Source organism: Hemiscyllium ocellatum, chromosome 32 (genome assembly GCF_020745735.1).
Source record: "Hemiscyllium ocellatum isolate sHemOce1 chromosome 32, sHemOce1.pat.X.cur, whole genome shotgun sequence".
NCBI lineage: Eukaryota > Metazoa > Chordata > Chondrichthyes > Orectolobiformes > Hemiscylliidae > Hemiscyllium > Hemiscyllium ocellatum.
In genome coordinates, this window is record NC_083432.1 from 33789445 (window position 1) to 33805966 (window position 16522).

At 43.7% G+C, this 16522-nt stretch overlaps 1 protein-coding gene across 2 annotated transcripts in view; it reads left to right on the plus strand.

Annotated features, from left to right (window-relative positions):
- dusp3a (dual specificity phosphatase 3a) overlaps window positions 1-16522 on the plus strand; it is a 42847-nt gene that overhangs the window by 17331 nt on the left and 8994 nt on the right. For both annotated transcript variants that reach the window (XM_060849000.1, XM_060849002.1), the window contains exon 3: window positions 991-1217. In XM_060849000.1, coding sequence (XP_060704983.1) covers window positions 991-1217 — 227 coding nt within the window. The remainder of the gene's footprint in view (window positions 1-990; window positions 1218-16522) is intronic.

Consider the following 16522-nt stretch of genomic DNA (forward strand, 5'->3'; position numbering starts at 1 on the left):
CACTGACCTACAGTGTCCCATTCACCCATCACCCCTGTACTCACTGACCTACATTGTCCCATTCCCCCATCACCCCTGTACTCACTGCCCTACACTGTCCCGTTCACCAACACCCCTGTCCTCTTGTCTCACACTGTCCTGTTTACTCATTACTCCTGATGTGGGTATTAGCCCTTTTTTTTAAGATTGAAATAAAAACTATCACATGGAAATGGAGATTTTTATACTGTGAGCATATCAATTTCTAGTCCTATCTTAACTATTTGCATTGAGGCCATGTAATCATGCAGGTCAGACCCTATAACCACCATGAGTGCTTCACCCTGCTGCCCCTCCACTACTCATCCCAACCAGTGGCCTTGCATGCAGCATGTCTGTCCATCCTCGCAAGCCAGTAGGAAAGCAGAAAATCTCTATGTTATCGACCAGCATGGTCCTTGACTGTCAATCCAACAACAATATTTATGTCGGTAACAGAATCATAGATTTTTAAAGAAACAAGTAAAGACTGATATGTATATATTGGCGCTTAGGACAAAGCACTTTCATCACTTTTGTAATGTTTGAAACATATTTAGTACATCTAGAAGAAGGTCATTCAACCCATCATTCCTATATCTGTTCTTTGAAAGAACTATCCCAAACTATGCTTTTGCCTAGTAACCATGCATTTCCTTTCCTTCTCATGATGTTGTCCAATTTTCTTTTGGAAGTTAATATTAATTCTGCACCACTTCAGACTTCACACTCCAGATATAGTAACTGAAACAGAATGTGAAAAGCAAACAGTGGAGAAAAACACATATGCCTTGTATTGTAAGAAAAGTAGTCTTCTCCAGGCTTCCTTGTCTGAAAAATAATTGCTATTTCCTGATGTTCCTAGGTCTGTCCTGGAGAGAATGGCAAATCATTTTTGACTGTGAAGTTATTCACATAAATGAACTCTTCTGGTTTTTGAAGGACTAAGGTTTTCAATCCTTTGTTTTGCAGATTTGTTGCACAAAATCCAATGAGATTAGAGCGTTTGGGGATAACGCATGTACTGAACAGTGCAGAAGGCAACTCATTCATGCACGTTAACACCAATGCCGAGTTCTACACAGGGTCTGGAATCGTCTACCATGGAATTAAGGCCAATGACACGGAAGCATTTAATCTCAGTGCCTACTTTGAAGAAGCTGCAGATTTTATTGATAAATCACTAGCACAAAAGGATGGTAAGCAGAAAGTATACGGCAGAAATGTTATTATATCGTAATCACTATTAGTTTTGTTTATACACAGTTATGCAATCTCACCCACAACCCTGTTGTGATATCTGACTTATTCTACCAGTTATTGGTTTTAAAAAAGGTTCCACCAGGCCTTACATGAAGCCAGCCATTAAGTTTGTATCCACTAAGTTATAGGGTCCTAAAAAAGAAAGAATGAAGTAGGCGGCATGGTGGCTCAGTAGTTAGCACTGCTGCCTCATAGCGCCAGGGACCTGGGCTCGATTCCATAGAACATAGAACAATACAGCACAGAACAGGCCCTTCGGCCCACGATGTTGTGCCGAACATCTATCCTAGATTAAGCACCCATCCATGTACCTATCCAATTGCCGCTTAAAGGTCGCCAATGATTCTGACTCTACCACTCCCACGGGCAGCGCATTCCATGCCCCCACCACTCTCTGGGTAAAGAACCCACCCCTGACATCTCCCCTATATCTTCCACCCTTCACCTTAAATTTATGTCCCCTTGTAACACTCTGTTGTACCCGGGGAAAAAGTTTCTGAGTGTCTACTCTATCTATTCCTCTGATCATCTTATAAACCTCTATCAAGTCACCCCTCATCCTTCGCCGTTCCAACGAGAAAAGGCCGAGAACTTTCAACCTATCCTCGTACGACCTATTCTCCATTCCAGGCAACATCCTGGTAAATCTTCTCTGCACCCTCTCCAAAGCTTCCACATCTTTCCTAAAGTGAGGCGACCAGAACTGCACACAGTACTCCAAATGTGGCCTAACCAAAGTCCTGTACAGCTGCAACATCACTTCACGACCCTTGAATTCAATCCCTCTGCTAATGAACGCTAATACGCCATAGGCCTTCTTACAAGCTCTATCCACCTGAGTGGCAACTTTCAAAGATCTATGTACATAGACCCCAAGATCCCTCTGTTCCTCCACCTGACTAAGAACCCAACGTTAACCCTGTAATCCGCATTCTTATTTGTTCTTCCAAAATGGACAACCTCACACTTAGCAGGGTTGAACTCCATCTGCCACTCCTCAGCCCAGCTCTGCATCCTATCTAAGTCCCTTTGCAGCCGACAACAGCCCTCCTCACTGTCCACAACTCCACCAATCTTCGTATCATCTGCAAATTTACTGACCCACCCTTCGACTCCCTCATCCAAGTCATTAATAAAAATTACAAACAGCAGAGGACCCAGAACTGATCCCTGTGGAACTCCACTTGTAACTGGGCTCCAGGCTGAATATTTACCATCTACCACCACTCTCTGACTTCGACCGGTTAGCCAGTTTTCTATCCAATTGGCCAAATTTCCCTCTATCCCATGCCTCCTGACTTTCCGCATAAGCCTACCATGGGGAACCTTATCAAATGCCTTACTAAAATCCACTGCTCTACCCTCATCCACATGCTTGGTCACCTCCTCAAAGAATTCAATAAGACTTGTAAGGCAAGACCTACCCTTCACAAATCCGTGCTGGCTGTCCCTAATCAAGCAGTGCCTTTCCAGATACTCATAAATCCTATCCCTCAGTACCCTTTCCATTACTTTGCCTACCACAGAAGTAAGACTAACTGGCCTGTAATTCCCGGGGTTATCCCTATTCCCTTTTTTGAGCAGGGGCACAACATTCGCTACTCTCCAGTCCCCTGGTACCACCCCCGTTGACAGTGAAGACGAAAAGATCATTGCCAACGGTACTGCAATTTCCTCTCTTGCTTCCCACATAATCCTAGGATATATCCCGTCAGGCCCGGGGGACTTGTCTATCCTCAAGTTGTTCAAAATGTCCAACACATCTTCCTTCCTAACAAGTATCTCTTCTAGCTTACCAGTCCGTTTCACACTCTCCTCTTCAACAATATGGTCCCTCTCGTTCGTAAATACTGAAGAAAAGTACTCATTCAAGACCTCTCCTATCTCCTCCGACTCAATACACAATCTCCCACTACTGTCCTTGATCGGACCTACCCTCGTTCTCATCATTCTCATGTTTCTCACATACGCATAAAATGCCTTGGGGTTATCCTTGATCCTATCCACCAAGGATTTTTCATGCCCTCTCTTAGCTCTCCTAATCCCTTTCTTCAGGTCCCTTCTGTCTATCCTGTATCCCTCCACTGCTCTGTCTGAACCCTGTTTCCTCAACCTTATGTAAGCCTCCTTCTTCCTCTTTACTAGACATTCAACCTCCCTCGTCAACCAAGGCTCCCTCACACGACCATTTCTTTCCTGCCTGATAGGTACATACATATCAAGGACACGTCGTATCTGCTCCTTGAAAAAGTTCCACATTTCCACCACATCCTTCCCTGACAGCCTATGCTCACAACTTATGCTCCTCAAATCCTGTCTTACAGCATCGTAATTTCCCTTCCCCCAATTGTAAAATCTACCCTGTTGTGTGCACCTATCTCTCTCCATAACCAAGGTGAAAGTCACAGAATTGTGGTCACCATCACCAAAATGTTTACCCACTAACAAGCCCATCACTTGTCCCGGTTCATTACTGAGTACCAAATCCAATATGGCCTCCCCTCTGGTTGGACAATCTACATAGTGAGTTAGAAAAGCTTCCTGGACACACTGCACAAACACCGCCCCATCCAATCTACTTGATCTAAAGAGCTTCCAATCAATATTTGGGAAGTTGAAGTCGCCCATGACTACGACCCTGTGGCTTCTGCACCTTTCCAAAATCTGTTTCCCAGTCTGTTTCTCCACATCTCTGCTGCTATTGGGGGGCCTATAGTAAACACCCAACAAGGTGACTGCAACTTTCCTATTTCTGACTTCAGCCCATACTACCTCCAAAGGCAGATCCCCCTCAAACTTCCTTTCTGCAGCCGTTATACCATTTCTAATTAGCAATGCCACCCCCCCCCCCCCTCCATTTTTACCACCCTCCCTAATCTTACTGAAACATCTGTAACCAGGAACCTCCAACAACCATTCCTGTCCCTCATCTATCCACGTTTCTGTGATGGCCACAACATCGTAGTCCCAGGTACCGATCCACGCCTTAAGTTCACCCATCTTATTTCTGATACTCCTTGCGTTGAAGTATACGCACTTGAGCCCATCTCTGTGTCCGCAAGTATTCCCTGTCAGTGCTACCTTCTCCACAGCCTCCCTACATTCTTGGACATCCTGACAAACAGCAGCTTACTTGCTGGACTACAAGTCCGGATCCCATCCCCCTGCCAAATTAGTTTAAACCCCCCCCGAAGAGTGCTAGCAAACCTACCCCCCAGGATATTGGTGCCCTTCTGGTTCAGGTGCAACCCGTCCTGTTTGTACAGGTCCCACCTTCCCCAGAATACAGTCCAATTGTCCAAATAACTGAAGCCCTCCCTCCTACACCATCCTTGCAGCCACGTGTTCAACTGCACTCTCTCCCTATTCCTTGCCTCACTGTCACGTGGCACCGGCAACAACCCAGAGATGACGACTCTGTCTGTCCTAGCTTTTAGCTTCCAGCCTAACTCCCTGAGCTCTTGAATGACCTCCCCACCCCTCTTCCTACCTATGTCGTTGGTGCCAATGTGTACCACGACTTCTGGCTGCACACCCTCCCCCTTAAGGATTCTGAAGACACAGTCCGAGACGTCTCGAACCCTGGCACCCGGGAGGCAACAAACCATCCGTGAGTCTCGCCCATGTCCACAGAACCGCCTGTCCGTCCCTCTAACTAGAGAGTCTCCTATAACTAGCGCTCTCTTCCTCTCCCCCTTTCCCTTCTGAGTCTCAGAACCAGACCTCACGCCACAGACCCCGTCACTGCAGCTTACACCTGCAAGGCTGTCCCCCCCAACAGTTTCCAAAGCTGTATACTTATTGTTTAGGGGAACGACCACAGGGGAACCCTGCACTGCCTGCTTCTTCCCCTTCCCACCTCTAACTGTTACCCAGCTACCTCTGTTTTCCAGCGTAACTATGTCCCTGTAGCTTCTATCAATCACCCTGTCAGCCTCTCGAATAATCCTCAGTTCATCCAACTCCAGTTCCAGTTCCCTAACTCGTTCGGTGAGGAGCAGGATCTGACTGCATTTCCTGCAGACGAAGTCGGCAGGAGTATCGGTGGTCACCCCTACCTCAAACATCCTGCAAGAGGAACATTCCACTGCCTGCGCTGCCATGACTGTATACTTTGTCTCCAAAGCAAGAACACTGAGTCAATAACACTGAGTCGCTTACCTGTGGACTTTAAAGTTAGGTTAGAGGAGGAGGATGGGAGGGAGGCCCTACGAAGTAGGGCCTGGGGTCTAGAACACACCCACTCAAATACCAATCACTTACCTTCCCGACCAGTTCTGCGCTCCAACCTCACTTCCGCCCAGCTCGCGCCGCTCTCTGCGTGATTCCAGCAGCGGGCAACTGTTTGTGTGGAGCTTGCATATCCTCCCCATGTCTGGGTTTCCTCTGCGTAGTCCGGTTTCCTCCCACAGTCCAATAGATGTGGTCAGGTCAGGTGAATTGGCCATGCTAAATTGCCCATAGTGTTAGGTGTGTTAGTCAAGGGAAAATATAGGGAAATGGGTCTGGGTGGGTTCCTCTTCAGAGGGTCGGTATGGACTTGTTAGGCTGTAGGGCCTGTTTCCCTACACACTGTAGGGACTCTATAAGATAAACCTCTTTTTCGTTATTTACTAAGAATTAATTCTATTTTGGCAGACATAGCACTAACGAAAAGTACTTTTCGTTTTTCAATCTCATAAGAAGAGTAATCTATCTGAACTCGATCATAAATTCTAAGAACAAAGTTCAAATTCTCAAAACTGAACTGTACAAGAGAACAAAGGGGACTTCTCTTTGCAAAATAATGCCTGAATTAGATTGGCAAACTACAAAGGAATTTAGCAGATATATATATATATATATATATATCTTGTACTCTGGCATGATTGCATAGTGGTTTGTCCCTACAAAAGGGTATCGTTGTGACCTGGTTATGTTAACTTATGCAAAATAGTCAATGGCTATGTACTGCTCTGATAATCCAGAAGCTTGGATGATAATATAAAGAAAATAAATTCAATTTTCATGGTTTCTGTTTGGGAAATTTCAATGATATTTGAACAAATTTGAAAGTTAAAAAGCTGCGATCAGTAAAAGTAATCAAATTTTTGTGAAAATTCAGCAGGGTCCCCAGTATTTCTTGAGGAAAGGAAGCCTGTTATCCTTTCCTGATGCTGCCTAAATGGGACTCTAGCCCCGTATCAATGCTTTTGACTCCTAACTGCGATGTGATATGGCTTATCAAACCATTCTTATTAAACAGCTTCAAGACAAGGGCCTACCACCATGTTCGCAAAGTGACTCGAGATGACCAGTAAATCCTGACCTTGCGAATGGCACCCACTTGTTGAGTTTCTTCAAGTACTCAAAAGCTGAGATTGAAATGGTGCTATGAAAGTAACGGATGGAGAGTTGATCATTCAGTATTTCCCAGCACCCAGCTTTAGCAGTAGCACAAGGTTGAAATTAAAACACATGCTGGACTCCTCAATCAGCAAATATGATTTGGCATGGGGTACTTGGAAGACCAGGTGAACCAGAACCATGTTTAACCAGGCAAAAATAAATTAGTCATTGACATTGCATTATCTTTGACTAATGATTATGTAAAGTATTCCTTCCAGTTGACAATAGGATTGATATATGCCTAAACCTCTCATTACCTATTAAAATAAAAACAATTAATTTTGATATGGGTACTCATTGAATATGCTTTTCTAGATTTCATGTAGCCTAGACTGAAATTGAGCCACTGATGTGAATAAATGATGCCAATACACAATTTTTATTTATCTTAAAGTTTGATGTACAGATTTGTTTTATACTCAACTAAACAGCAACTAGTCTTGAAGGGAGATTATAAGCATTAATCTTTATGATATGATTGTATATAATTTAGGTGAAGTTTATGTCCTGTTATAGCTCTCAATCTTTTCCACATTAAGGAGGACAATCAATTCCTCGATGCAGTGTGATAGGCTCAATTGTCTTCAGCTGCTTCTTCAATGACCTTCTATCCATCATGAGGTCAGATGTTGGGAGGTTCACTGAGAGTTGATAATATTGAGCACCATTTGCAACGCCTCTGTCACTGAAGCAGCCCATATCCATATTCAGCAAGACCTGAACAACATCCAGATATTAGCGAGTTTTGAGAAGATTTGTAGCTCAGGTTAAGGTTTTGGATGTAGGTTTGCTCGCTGAGCTGAAAGGTTCATTTCCAGATGTTTCATTACCTTACTAGGCAACATCTTCAGTGAGCCTCATGCGAAGCAATGCTGAAAATTCCTGCTTTCTATTTATATGTTTGGGTTTCTATGGGTGGGTGATGTCATTTCCTGTGGTGAAGTCACTTCCGGTTCCTTTTCTCAGGGGTTGGTACATGGGGTCTATCTTGATGTGTTTGTTGATAGAGTTCTGGTTGGACTCCAACCGGAAGATGAAGTTTTGTTCCTCCAATTTGCAGTTTCGTTCATTGTGGCAATGGAGGTGGCCAAGGATGGTCACGTCGGAATGGGAGTGGTTGGGACAATTGATATGGGCAGTGACTGGGATGTCCGGTTGGCCCTGCTGGCCTGGCTGAGATGTACCGCGAACTGTTCCCTAAGTTTACGTTCGGTCTTCCCAATGTAGAGAAAATCACATCAGGAGCATCTGCTGCAGTAAAGTAGATTAGAAGAGAGGTAGGTTAACCTCTGTCTCACTTGGAAGGACTGTTTGGAGCCCTGGATGGAGGCGAAGGGGGAATGGTGTATTGGCAGGTTTTGCATCTTTTCCGGTTGCAGGGGAAGAGAGGTGGTGCGATGGAGGGCTGTCTGGATGAGAGATGGAGGAAAAGCCTGTTGTTCAAAATAGATAGGCATCTGGGATGCTTGGGAGTAGAATGTCTCCTCATCCGAGCAGATGAAGAGGAATCGGGAGAATGGGATGGAATTCTTGCAGAGTACTGAGTGGGAGGAGGTGTAGTCCAGGTAGTTATGGGAGTCTGTGGGTTTGTAGTAAACGTCCGTCTGGAGACCGTCACCAGAGATTGAAGTGAAGAGGTCAGAAAAGGGGAGGGAGGTGTCTGAGATGGACCAAGTTGGGGTGGACGTTGTGGGCAAAATCGATGAACTGCTCCAGTTCGTTCAGGACACTACGCCGATGCAGTCATCGATATAGCAGCGGAAGCATTGGGGCACAGTGCCCATATAGGTGCTGAAGAGGGACTGTTCGACATAACCGCCAAAAAGGCAAGTGTAGCTAGAGCCCATCCGGAAGCCCATGGCCAGGCCCTGGATTTGGAGGAAACGGGAGGAATTGAAAGAAACATTGTTGAGGGTGAGGACCAGTTTGGCGAGGCGGAGGAGGATATTGTGGGAGGGGTACTGGATAGGTCAGTTGGGACGCGGAGGGGCGGGAGGCCATCCTTGTGAGGGATGCACATCCATAGTGAAGAGAAAGCGCTGGGGAACTGGAAGTTACAGAAGAGATGGAGGGTGTGGTTGGTATCGCAGCTGAAGGTGCGGAGTGCCCAAACCAGGGGGGAGGGGATGGTGCTGAGGTACGACAAGATGAGATCAGTGAGGGAGGAGCATGCTGAGACAATGGGTCGGCCGGGGTAGTTGGGCTTGTGGATCTTGGAGAACAGGTAGAACCGGACAGTGCTGGGCTGGGGGAACTATTTGTTTGGTGGCAGTGGAGGGAGATCAGCGGAGAAAACGAGCGCACAGACAGTGTGAGTGATTTCGGTCTGATGGTTCATGGTGGGGTTGTGGGCAAGGGGGAGGTAGGACATGGTGTTAGAGAGTTGGTTCAGGCACTTCCCACCTACATCTCTGACACCAACCACACCCTCCATATCTTCAGTAACTTCTGTTCCCCGGCCCCCAGCGCTTTATCTTCACTATGGATGTGCAGTCCTTATATGCGTCCATCGCCCACAAGGGTGGCCTCCAGGCCGTTCACTTCTTCATCTCCAACAGACCAATTCAGTCCCCCTCCACCCCTCCTCCACCAATACCCTCCTCCGCCTCGCCGATCTGATCCTCACCCTGAACAACCTTTCCTTCAACTCCTCCCATTTCTTCCAAATCCAGGGAGTGGCCATGGGTGCTCAGATGGGCCCCAGCTATGCCTGCCTTTTTGTCAGCTATATCAAACAGCCCCTCTTAGGTACCTATACAGGCACTGTGCCCCAACTCTTTTGCCGTTACATTGATGACTGCAGCGTCCTGCACCCAGGCTGAACTGGAGCAATTCATTGACTTCGCCCACAACGTCCACCCTGCCCTCAAATTACTTGGTCCATCGTGGACACCTCCCTCCCCTTTCTTGATCTCGCCATTTTCATTTCAGATGACAGTCTCCAGATGAACGTACTCCCATAACTACCTGGACTACACTTCTTACCACCCTGCATCCTGCAAGTCCTCTATCCCATTCTCCCAATTCCTCTGCCTCCACTACATCTGCTACTTCCAAGCGTCAGGTGGTCCCGATGTGGTCTTCTCTACATCGGGGTGACTGAATGTAAACTTAGGGAATAGTTTGCCCAGCGTCTCAGCTCAGCCCGCAGGGGCTGACCAGACCTCCCAGTCACCACCCATTTTAAGTTCCCTTTCCCATTCCCTTTCTGACACAACCATCCTTGGCCTCCTCCATTGCCAAAACGAACCAAACCACAATTGGAGGAATAACATCTCATCTTCCACCTGGGCAGCCTACAGCCCGGAGGACTCAACACTGAGTTCTCCAATTTCAAATAACCTTCCTTCCCATCCCCAACTCCCTTCCCAGCTCTCCCCATCCCTTCCACTCCTCCCTGTCACCAATCGGATTCATTCCTCCCATTGACCAACCAGGTTGTACCCTCTACCTATCTTCACCTATGCCCACTTCACCACCCTGCCTCCACCAACCCCTTTATCTGCAGCTCTCCCTACGCCCACACCCAGTCCTGAAGAAGGGTTAGACCCAAGACGTGATGCTGCCTGACCTGCTGTGTTCTTCTAGCATCCTGCCTGTCTACTTTGATTTCCAGCTTATGCAGTTTTTTTGTCTCTAACCATGTTCTGATAAATGGCAAGCAACATTGTTTAGCACGTATATGGCACAAATGGCCATCTCTAACAAGAAAGAATCTAACCTTTGTTCCATCACATTCAATGATATTTCTGCTGAATCACTCATTATTGACATCATAGGGGGTTACCATTTTCCAGAAATTGAACTGAAGCAGTCATATAAAAACTGGCCAAAAGAACAGATAAGAGTTTAGGAATTCTGTGAAAAATAACTCATCTTCTGTCTCCCTGTTGCCTTTCCATCATATGCAAGGCAAGACTGTGCTGCAATACTCATTACTTGCCTGAATGGATGCATCTCCCACAACATTCAATGAGTTTGACCTAATCCAGGACAAAGTCTGGATTATCTTATTGGGATTCCAGTAACCAAGTTCAGCATTCATTTCCTTCATAACTGACACGTAGTGACAGAAGTATGTAACATATACAACATCTACATCAGAGCAAATCACCAAGCGTGATTTGATAGCACCTTCCAAAGACACAATCTCCATCACCTGAAAGGACAAAGGCAGTTAGTGCATAGAATATCACCACATGCAAGTTCCTTTCCAAGCCACATACCATACTGACTCAAAATTATTATTCTTCATTCCCTGTTGCTAGGTCAAATTCCTATAACTCCCTAACCTTACTGTGACAGCATTGCAGATGTTCAAGAAGGCAGCACACCATCACCTTCCCCAGAGCAATTATGGGTGGGCAGTCTTGAGAGTGTGGCACTGGAAAAACACATGTGGTCAGGCAGCATCCAAGCAGCAGGAGGATCGACGTTTCGGGCATAAGCCCTTCATCAGGAATGAGGCTTGTGGGCCAGGGGAGCTGAGAGATAAATGGGAGGGGGGGGTGAGGCTGGGGGAAAGGTAGCTGGGAAAGTGATAGATGGATGAAGGTGGGGTGAAGGTGATAGGTCTGAGAGGAGGGTGGAGTGGATAGGTAGGAAAGAAGATGGACAGGTCAAGAGGGTGGTGCCGAGTTGGAGGGTTGGATCTGGGATAGGATGGGGGGAGGGGAACTGAGGAAACTGGTGAAATCCACCTTGATCCCATGGTAGAAGATGAGGCGTTCTTCCTCCAGGTGGCGGGTGGTAAGGGTTTGGTGATGGAGCTGGCCCAGGACCTGCGTGTCCTTTGAGGGAGTGTGAGGGGGAGTTACTGTTCTGCCAAGAGGCGATGGGGTTGGTTGGTGCGTGTGTGTACCAGCAATGTTCTCTGAAGGGTTTGGCTCATCCTACATTAACACAGCAAGAAAAAGGATCAAAATAATTTTAGTTTCTATCTTGCAAATGCTCAACTTTCTCCCACACACAGAATCTATTTTACAACCACAAAGTAAGGTTGAATAAGCTCCCATTTCCAACCTCCTTGCTTGGCTGCATCAAAAATGTAATGTAGCACTTATGTAGTTAATCTGTTTGCCACAAACAATAAGAAGCAAAATACAAGGTTTTCTTGAGTGAAAATCAGAGGAATTTAATTATAGAAGCAAATTGCTGCAGATGCTGGAATCTCTACTGAAAGCAACAAATGCTGGAGGTCACAGCGGGTCAGACAGCAGCCGTGGAGAGAAGGCAAGCTAAAGTTTCAAGCCTTCAGCTCTGATTAAGAGTCATCAGGGCTCCAAACATTAGCTTCCTTTCCATGGATGCTGTCTGACCTACTGTGATCTCAATAAATTGTGGCTTTCAATTTATTTATAGATTGATGCCAAGAAAAAAAATCAAAGATGTGATATCAAACTCTCTTACACACAAACAAAATTTGCAAAGTTAAAATGGGAATAGTGTCCAGCACAAGAATGAAGAGAAATTAATATTCTGTTTTCGGTCCTTGGGGTATATTTGAGGACTTGAAGACTTAACAATCTGGTTGGATAGGGACTTCCTGAATTGAGGACAACCATGAATATTGCCAATATCTTAGAGTTCTCAGTGTTTGGACATTTCTGCAATTCACTTTGTCACTAGGATTTGTCCTTCCTCTAGTTCCAAATTCAAATCCATCTCCATGGGCTCTGCCATGCTTGAAATATGCTTCATTTGTGTATTCTAGTTTCAGGGTTCATTATCTCTAAGTTGGCTGATTGGAGGTCATTTCTTTCTATTTCCAATATGTGGGTTTCTCATAATGTTGAAAAATCTAAGAGGGGATTCAAATTAATTCACACTTGACTGGTTTCAGTTGCTTTGATAAGAATTTTGATTTCAGTTTTGACTGGTTCTTGTTTATTAATGGTTCCATGAAACTTGGCTCAATCTGTGGTCAGATGTTTACTGTGGTTATGTTTCAGTGTTTTTTTTTCCCCTTTTGAGACCATTTCAGAACACAAACGTCCTAGGAATAAAACTCAAATGATAGAATTTGAAAATCAATTGTCTATATTTTATTACTATTGTAACATATTAAATAAAACAATTGCTAAGTTGGTATAGTGGTGCTAAAATGAAAATATTTTGTACAATAAAATGGCAGCACATTGATGTGTCTGCAGAGTTCCACTCGCAAATTAATGTGTGGTACATAGTGCACAGTAGAAATAATTGGATAATTTGAAAGGAGATCATAAATTGTAGGTCACCAGCAATTTATATTAAATACTAAATTATTAGAAAATAATGGAGATTGATGTTAGCTGCTTAATTTTGGACCAAAACCTTGTGATGACCCACACATTCTGATGTGGCATTAGTTAAGCATTTCCTGTAGATAAAAATCGGAGGTCGATGAGTTCTGTAAAGTTGATTGTGTAACATGAGAAGCCAACCTCCTTCATCTTTGTCAGTGCTGAATTTACTTGTTCTCAAGGGCATTTGACATTTTTCATCACTTATGTACAAATAATAATTGGGAAAGATACAGATTGACAATAATTCGGAAACCAGAGAAGGTGAATCATTACGATGCAATTGAGAAGCTTTGCCGAACTGTTAACCCAGAATGCAGCAACCTAGTCTCAAGATTCTGCGATGCGCTTATTAGTGGAAATAAAATGCTCTCACTGTCCCACTGCCTTATTGATATGTTTCGGAATAGTGACCTTTAAACTTTACAGCCAGACAATATTTTCATTAATGGCAAAAAGACATCCTCAAGCCTTAGTTTTAAAAGCCAATTCTGAGAAGGCCAGTTTGTAAACACCCAATATGTTTACCAATATAGGTCCAATTTTCTAGGCCAGAAATTGCTGGGGAAACTGTGGAGGGAAAGCAGAGTTAAGTACTGAATCCAGAAACTCTGCTTTCTCATCATAGATGATGACAGAGCTGCTGAGTTTCTCCAGCAATTTCTATTTTTGTGTCAGAACTTCAGCTTCCACAGTTCTTTGCTTTATATTCATTTTCCAAGATGCTTTCTCATCCTCTGCATCAGAGCTGGAGCTGTGAATTTGGAAGTAGAATAGAAAATCGACTGGTAGACTATGTGTGTTGTACTTAGATTTGAATGAATTACAAGGTGCACAGTTTAGTTTTCCATTTTACCTTCTGCTGCACTCTGGTTTGTTAACTTACAGCTTCTCATTCATTACTAAATGTCCAGTTCACTCCACAAAACGACAGAATAGGCATTTGTATTAGACATTCAATATTTTATATCCAATAGTGCTGTCTTCTATATTGTACAAATATGTCTATATGTTTCCAAATAAGATCAACAAACTAATGCACCAAAAATATTCTTCAGAACATTCTAGTTGTTAATGATTAGATAGTCATTGTGAATCAGTTTGGATGTTTGTGCTCTTGGTTGTGATAGACCCGTGTCAATGTTGAACAATGAATTTTAAAAATTAATGTGTCTCCAATGACTAGATTAATGACACTGGTCTTAATTGGATGTAATAGGTCTGAAAAGTAATTTATGTTCATGGATTATATGTCAAGTTATCAATATTAAATCTTTAAAATGGTTTTGGAGCAGAAAGTAGACTGAGATTACTGTGTTTGCTGGATCATAAGATGTTTATATGACAATGAGGCGTAAAATTGTTGTGCATTTTATGGTCTGACATTTGCATGCAAATTTCTCCTCAAGAGTACCTTTAAAATCCTGCTGCATCTTATGGCCTGGTGTACTTTGTGGTACTTTCTTCATCTACTTGCTGCAGTTCCAGTAAAAGCTAGACAAAAATAAATCCAGGGACTCCCACTCCTGTCTAATATTCCCAAATCTTGACGTGTGCCAATAGGCAAAAATGCTAAGAGTGGGACTGTATTGACGCCAACATAGAACTGTCAATCCATGAAAAACTTCAGAATCTAATGAATATGTGACCCAAACCACAGAAACCTGTCTGAATGTCTGTGAATGCAACAGTGATTTAAGGTACAACCTCTAGGCTCTCTTCATATCTACCTCAAAGTCCTGGTGAGTGATACAATGGTACAGCATGCAGGATTTGACCTCCCTCAGACAGTGGCCTTTCCTCTAACAGGGTTGTTATCTCCATTGCAATATTATAACACCTCCTTCACAAATGGAATTTCAAGGACAATCTAGTTTGCATCTTTGGCCACTCAGACCACACTGTTCAATACATAGTGAATGAACGTGTCCTTCGTAAATTTCCGTACGATTCACGGAAATCCGCCTAACAATACACAATACAGTGGCTTGGTTTCCAATGTGGACCTCGACTTGTGCATGAAAACCTGAAGCTTTCCGAAAAGTAGAAGAACACAGGACCAGAAAGTTGTAGACAAAAAGCCAGCCTTTCTTTTTGGAGATCTATCACAAGCAGGAATCCAAAACAAAAAAAAACCTCTATTTGGAAAGCTTAGGTCAAAATGCAAGCTTGAGTAATTTCCAACACACCTGAGCGAAATTGGGATCTAAATCAAGTTCTTCTTAATTTATTGATCATTTTGGTTGATAATCACGAGATTTGTGTTAGGGTTAGTAAGTTTCTGTCGTGTGAGCAAACATTGGCTACAGACAAAACAAAGGAAAGCCGAAATAGTTATTTCCAAGCCATTTGTGAAGTGCATTTTCATAGTGAGCAAATTTGTTGACATTATCTATCAGACTTCTTTCTTGGTCCCATGATATTGCTCTAGTAATCCTCTGACTTCTATATGCCTGTCTAATAATATTCCATTTTGACCTTAAAATTGTGAAAGGCTATTTGCTGAGATAATCAAGTTTTGTTTGCTTCCAAATTAATGATATTTTTGGGCCATAAATAATAGGTATGGCCTTCATAGGTTTTGATAATGGAGAAAATAGTGTTCCATGTTGCCGACAGGTGAATAAATATAAACAATGCCATGTGTAACCAGTTTTGATAGCCATTAAAGGATATTAGTTTTGAGTTTCTGTCAAGACATTACCCTGCTGAGAGTCTTGAACTATCTTCTGTGAACTTGTACAAAGAACCTGCTTATTTTATTAAATTCCTTCCTGTTCCTTCGAGGAGGTTTGGCTCAGTGAAGATTCTTGTACCAGCTGCATCCTTTAGCTGCACTTCAGAGTGCAGCTTTTTGACTCACAGTTCAGTAACGTGTCCAATGGAGCAAGATCCTGTGTTAATAAGCATTATTGTTCTCCCGAATGAAATATCCAAATAATTCAAGTTATCTCCAAGCCCACCAGAAAATTCCTGACACTTCTGTCAGAAATCCAAGTATCTGTGTGTGCCTCATTGTATTGTTTTGTAAAAACATGGCCCATTTCCAACTCTATAACATGGTCCAACTCCACCCCACCTCAGCTCAGCCACTGCTGAAGCCCTCATCATTGTCTACACTACTTTTAGACTTAATAATTCTAATATATTCCAAGCCTGACTCCCACATGTAATCCTCCAAAAACCTGAGATTACCCAAAAAATACTGTAAATGTCATTACTTAGATCAAATCTTGTTCATCTATTACTCTGATAGTTGCTGACGTCCACTGGGGCACAGTCAAATGATACCTCTTTTAAAATTCTCATCCTTGTTTTCATATTCTTTATGGTCTCATCCCTGTTCTTTCTGTATAATCACCTCCAGCCTCACCATGACACCCTTTTATCCAATTCTGCTCTCTTGAGCAGTCCTGATTTTAATCAATTTGTTGTTCATGACTGAGCCTTTAAGCTGCCCAGGCCCTAAGCTGAATAATTCTCTCCCTTAACTTCTCCGTCTCTCTGCATATCTTTCTTGATTCAAGATGGGGGGGGGGAAACGGCACGGTGGCTCAGTGGTTAGCATT